A 6,416-nucleotide genomic window follows, 5' to 3' on the forward strand; every position below is an offset into this window, starting at 1 on the left:
TTACTGTTATGTTTCCCTCGGGTGACTCGCAGAGATAACACAACGAGTTATACAATTTAATTATTACATTTATTGTTCAATTACATACAAAGAACGCACTCACCCAATGTTCGTTATGAATAAACAAAAGTCATGTCCGCCATATATATATCAATGACATTTTACTACGACAATCCCACAAGACAACAACAATGAAACAATGAACTCAGACGAACCACATGACACACGGAACGTCAGACGAATTACATATCTAACAGTCCATATAACATTTACTAAAATAGCTGTCGTACAGAAAACAGTAGATGTACATGTCATACATTTAATGTCTCTGGTATTGGGTTTTTGTTTTTTCGTTCTGATAATTGCATGCATGCACACATACACGTGCTTATACAAACACACACACACACACACACACACACACACACACATTCTCTCTCTTTCTCTCTCTCTCATGAATCACACACTCTCTCTTATGTACACACTCTCTCTCTCTGTCACATTGTCTTCCCCACACTCTTTCACATACACTCTCACACACTCTCTCCCTCACACACACATACATACACTCTTTCCCTCACACACTCTCTCTCTCTCAAACATGCTCTCAGTTTCTCTCTCACATACATTCTCTTTGTCAGTATCTCTCTTTCACACTCTCTTTCTGTCAGTAATTTTCTCACACACTTTCCCATACACCCACTCATTCACACACTCTCCCTTTTGTACATTGATCTCGTGACATCTTTCTGACAACATCATGATTCCGTGCTCATAGAACTTCTGGTGCTTATCAGTCAAAAACTGAAGTGCGATTTCAGGTCATCATCATTATTGAAAGTTTTACCATTCAAAGAATTTCGCAAACTTTGAAATAAACGGTTATTTGATGGTGCAATGTCAGGGCTATATGGTGGATGTGACAACACTTCCCAACCAAGCTCCAAAAAGTTTTACAAGTTAGCAAAGGCATGTGTAGTCTAGTGTTGTTATGGTAGAACACTTCCTATATGATTTGCCAATTCTGGATGTTTTTCTTTGATTGCTTCCTCCAGTTTCTTCAGTTGTTGACATTAAACATCTGAATTGATCATTTAGTTCCTTGGAAGCAGCTCAAAATACACAACACCTTTATAATCCCACCAAATTAACAGCCTGACCTTTTTTTATGCTATTCAGCTTTTGATGTGGTTTGTGCTGGTTCATTACACTTGGACCATGATTGTTTTCAATTGATGTTATTATAGGCAATCCATTTTTCATTACCAGTGATGATTTATTTCAAAAAAGGTCGATTTCATTGCATTTGAGATGCCTATCCCAAATATTGGTTCATTGTGTTTCAATTTATGTGGAACCCAAATATTGAGCTTCTTAACAAGTTCAAGACATTTTAAGTGATTTTTCACTTGTTGTGTGTGATACATTTAACTTCTCTACAATCTCTCACACAGCTATATGACAATCAGATTCAATTATGACTTTGATTCAATCATCAACTTCAGTAGGTCGACCAGAATGTTGGTCATCTTTGAGGGAAAAATCTCCAGAACAGAATTTTTTAAACCATTTCTGACATGTGTGTTCTGTTAAGCAATCAACACCATAAACTTCAAAATTACATGCAATTTGCTTCTAAAGTAAGCTAAAAGTAACAGCTATCAAATGTCAAAAGGGAAAAAAATCATAACATTGACAAAAGTCATTCAAAAAAATTGTAACTATCTATTTGCAAAAAACAAAATTACTTTCTTGCCAACCCAATATTATAGCAATAGCTTTGTATGAAGGCATGTGGCTTAGAGGTTAGGGTATTTCACTCACAATAGTAAGGTTATGAGTTCAATTCCTAGCAACATGCTGTGTCCTTGAGCAAGACACTTTATTTCACATTGCTTCAGTCCGCTATGCTGGCAAAAATGAGTAGTACCTGTATTTCAAAGGATGTGTCTTAGCACATTTTGTGTCACTGAATCTCCCTGAGAACTATGTTAAGGGAATGCATGTCTGTGGTGTGCTCAACCACTTGCACATTAACTTCATGAACAGACTGTTTTTTAATTAAAATCAACTGGAACCCTTGTCATCATAACCAACAGAGTGCCAGTTAAAGCAGTGGTTCCCAAACTTTTTAAGGCCACATTCCTAGTGCCTCCCCACCATTCACCATCACTGACAGACCATTTTCTGCAGCAAATTCAAAACAACAGTATTTCACAAATAAACTTAATTAACTTGTTTTTTTACATTCATTGCCCCGTTTTGGTCACCCCATTATCGCCCTATTTTTCTTCAACGTTCCCCTGGATCTTTCCACTGCCCACTTTGGGAACCACTGAGCTAAAGCTATAGCTTTGAACATCTGACCTTAATAGATATAACACTGTAATATCTGCTTTTACCTACATGACCTCTTTATTTAGTTCTCAAATACTTCATTTATTGTATAGTTGCACATTTTCCTTTAACTTTTCTAATTTGAAGTTTTATTTATGTAAACATATTTTTCTCAAAGGCTGCTTTTATCTATTCTGCTAAATAAAGCAGAATTTATTGTATAGTTGCACATTTTCCTTTAACTTTTTAAACCTGAAGTTTTATTTATGTTAATGTATTTTTCTCAAAGGCTGCTTTTAAAAAACTATCCTTATTTTATTTCGTTTTTGGATTTGGTTTGCAAGATTTTTTATGTGATTTCATGTGTTGAAGCATATTCTGTTGTGTCTGGGGAGAGTCATTTTCTTATTGTGCCTTAAAATTTAACACACTCACCGGTAAAATTTCCACTTATTTTTCTCTTTATTTTCCTAAAATTTTCGTTGCGTCTTGCAACCTTATCAATAGTCTTGTTTATCCTTATTTTCCTTTTCTTTTAACAGGAAGCCATGAAAATGATGGGATTAGACAATTGGATCATATGGCTGGGCTGGTTCATAAAATATTTCATATTTATACTTATATCAATTTCCATGATGACGTTGTTTCTGTGCGTTGGTGTTGCAGATAAAGGAAGTGTGGTGGGGTATACAAATCCAGCAATACTTTTTCTCTTTTTTTTCACATATGCCCTTGCAACCATCATGTTTTGCTTTTTACTCAGCACGTTTTTTTCAAAAGGTAAGTTTTTTTTTTGATAATAAGTTAATAAATTTTATTTAAAATATCATCCTTTAAATAAAGTTCTTCATGTTGTTATCATCATCATCATTGTTATTATCATCATCTGTGGGTTGGACAGTTTGATAGGAGCTGGTTTGTCAGAAGACTGTGCTAAGCTTTGCTGTCTGTTTTGGCGTAGTTTCTATGGCTAGATGTCCTTCCTAACATCAGCCACTTTAGAGTGTACTGGGTGCTTTTTATGTGGCACCAGCAGCAAATGACTTGCAAGACAAGACTGCTTAACTGAAATAATATTGAGGAATGTGGCTTTGAGGAGAAGTTAGAGTATGAATAGAGGGACAGAAATAGATGTTTTGCAATAGAGGAGATAAATGGTTAATTCAGCTGGGGAGAGAACTGAGAGAATGGAAAAAGAAAGAGAGAGAGAGAGAGAGAGGAGAGGAGAGAGATAAGATGATAAAGATGTGACATGGTGTACACCCAAGTTACAGGAAGATATATATATAGTGAAGGGGACCAGGGAGTAGATTGGGTGTGTGGGAGGGGTGTAAGTTTGTGAGATTGTGAAAGGAGAGTGGGAGATGAAGGGGAGGGGAGGAATGGTGAGTGGACACAGGTAGAGGGAGGGGGTGTTGGGAGGATATGTTGTGGGGAAGAAATTTGATAGGAAGATGAGGAAAAAGAGGGGAGGGAGCTGTTGAGAGTGGTGAACTTGGGTGAAGGAGGGGGGAGGTATTAGAAAGTTGAGATGTAGGGGAAAGGTTTGTCAGGGACAGATGGTGTGTATGGGCATGGACATAAAGGCTATAACTTTATGGCCTTGATTTTTACTTAGCTGGGTGGGGTCATCTCAAGCACAGCAATTTTGCTTATCATCGTGGTCCCTTGCCATCTCTGTGAGGCTCAAAGATAATTTTTCCTTGTAAAAATGTGTTTGTATTGTTTCCATTGGTTTAATGTGTGTGTGTGTACATATATATATAAAGTTATAAATGATGAGAAGTAGTATGAAAATTTATTTAACTATAAGGAAATTCAAATATTACAACAAATTGTTTCGTAACTTAAAGTATGTAAAGATAATTTATATTATTATATTTAATAATAAATAAATTACTAACATGTCTTTGTTAAATACCAAAGTCTTGATGTAACATTTCAAGAATGCAAAGTCAGTATTTAAATAGAACTTGAAAATTTTTCTCTATTTTTACAATCTTTTATTTTCTAAATTTTTAGTAGTTAATTATTATTTTTCTTTATTATACTAATAATATCTATTAATTCCTTTTTAATTATATTATTAAAATATAATGTGTCTTGAATGGCAAAACAATGCACTATAATAACAACAATGGACTATAATAACTGTTATAATTTAATTATCCATAGTCTGATATAATAATAATATTTCAGAATACAAAAATTCCTTCCTCAGATATCATTAGGAATTGTTCAAGTCACTGCTACAATCAGTTTTCCAACAGCTACTGATTTTTTTTTTTTTTCCGGAAGTGCATAGATAAAAAATGGTTGATAACCCCTGTAGACCATGCAGTCATGTCTGCACCTATTGTACTAATTATTACTAGACAGAGAAACGTTATAATAAATCATTTTATAGAAAACTTCAATATGTTTTATACAGGTTGTTCATTCAAAACTCCATAACTTTTGCTTTACTTTATGTAAATTAATTTGTTTTTCAGTTATGGTATCTTACAGTAATTTTTTTACATAATGAAAAAACTGTTTTTTATTATTTGTTTTTCAGCCAACAGTGGAGCCGTTGCTGGTGGTGCTCTATTCTTTTTTTCTTACATTCCATATTTAGTCCTTGCTAGTAGATATAGTACTCTAAGTTGGGGTACTAAAATTGGGTGTTGTTTAATATCAAACATTGCACTAGCTTTTGGTGGCCAAGTTCTTGGAATATTTGAAGGTCAAGGTAAAATATATTTACATATTTATTTATTAGACATATATGTGATTTTCCTGATTACCGTACATTGAATGTAAATGTGTGTGTGTATGTGTCTGTGTCTGTGTACTGTCATCATTATCGTTTTTATATCTGATTTTTATGCTTGCATAAGTTGATTGAGTAAAATATTGATTGTTGTTGTTGTTGTTGTTGTTGTTGTCGGTGACGGTGGTGTTTCCGTGCATATTGTTGAGAACAACAATATGCAGAAAAGGTGTGCTATTTGTCTTGAGACAATGCCAACAACACCAGAGACAACCAAAAGAGATAATAACCAGAGAAACGACAGGATAGAAAATAATACAACTTCTTATAAATGGCATTAACCCACTTCACTCTCTATTTTTTAACCCATGTGGTAAGTCATAAGATATGAGTTGTATTTATTTGACAAGCCTACCTTTCTACAAAAGAATTTGTGTCCCACAACAGACAAATGATGAAATAAGAACAAATATATATATATATATATATATATATATATATATAGTGTGTGTGTGCATGCTTTTTACTTGGCACCAGCACAGGAATCTTACAGGCCAATCCTCTTTGCCAAGGGGAGTGGGCTTAACACATCTGCTGTGGAGAACAGGTCTTCTTGAGTACAGCAAGGTTCCAGGTATCTTGGTACTTTGTCATCTTGTCTGAAAGATTCAGCATCCTCAGTTTGACCTTCAGTACCTTGTCCCATGTCTTCCAGGGTCTCCCCATAAGTTCCATCGATTTTGAGAGATCAGCACTTCTTTATGGAGCTGTCATTATCCATCCACATCATGTGACCAAACCAGCACAATCTTCTCTCTTGCACACTGCATCTAATTCCTCTTATACTTAACTTCTCTCTCAATAGTGGTTAAGAGGGCGGGCTACTAACCCCAAGATTCCAAGTCCAATTTCAGGCAGTGCCTTGAATAAATAATAATGATGATGATGATGATGATGAAGACGATGACGATGATGACGACGACATCAAAAAATACCGTCGAAATGAGAACCCAGGGTTGGGTTCAAAATTCCACCAAGATACCTGGTGAAGGCTGGAAGAGTAAATCAGCCGAAATGTTGTGGTAACAGCAAACAAGATGAGGACAAATATCCGTCCAATGTAAATAATGAAAATAAGGTTCTCTTTCAATACACTAGCACTCTGCCAAATATGTACACTTACATTACACATCCAGCTGAGGATACATCCTCTGCATTCAGGGTCCATGTCTCACTACCATGTAGAATTGTTGTCCATATACATGCATCATACAATCTTTCTTTCACTTGGAGAGAGAGAAAGTGATTCTGGGGGTGGAGGGACAAA

The 6,416-nt window shown here is 35.2% G+C and overlaps 1 protein-coding gene across 1 annotated transcript in view; it reads left to right on the forward strand.

The window, feature by feature from the left end:
- The window catches only part of LOC106875803 (phospholipid-transporting ATPase ABCA3), an 89,360-nt gene that overhangs the window by 41,012 nt on the left and 41,932 nt on the right, over positions 1 to 6,416 (forward strand). Inside the window, exons 5-6 of the mRNA XM_052968181.1 lie at positions 2,880 to 3,117; positions 4,895 to 5,068. Of these exons, the coding sequence (XP_052824141.1) occupies positions 2,880 to 3,117; positions 4,895 to 5,068 (412 nt within the window). The remainder of the gene's footprint in view (positions 1 to 2,879; positions 3,118 to 4,894; positions 5,069 to 6,416) is intronic.

This window comes from Octopus bimaculoides, chromosome 5 (assembly GCF_001194135.2).
Source record: "Octopus bimaculoides isolate UCB-OBI-ISO-001 chromosome 5, ASM119413v2, whole genome shotgun sequence".
NCBI lineage: Eukaryota > Metazoa > Mollusca > Cephalopoda > Octopoda > Octopodidae > Octopus > Octopus bimaculoides.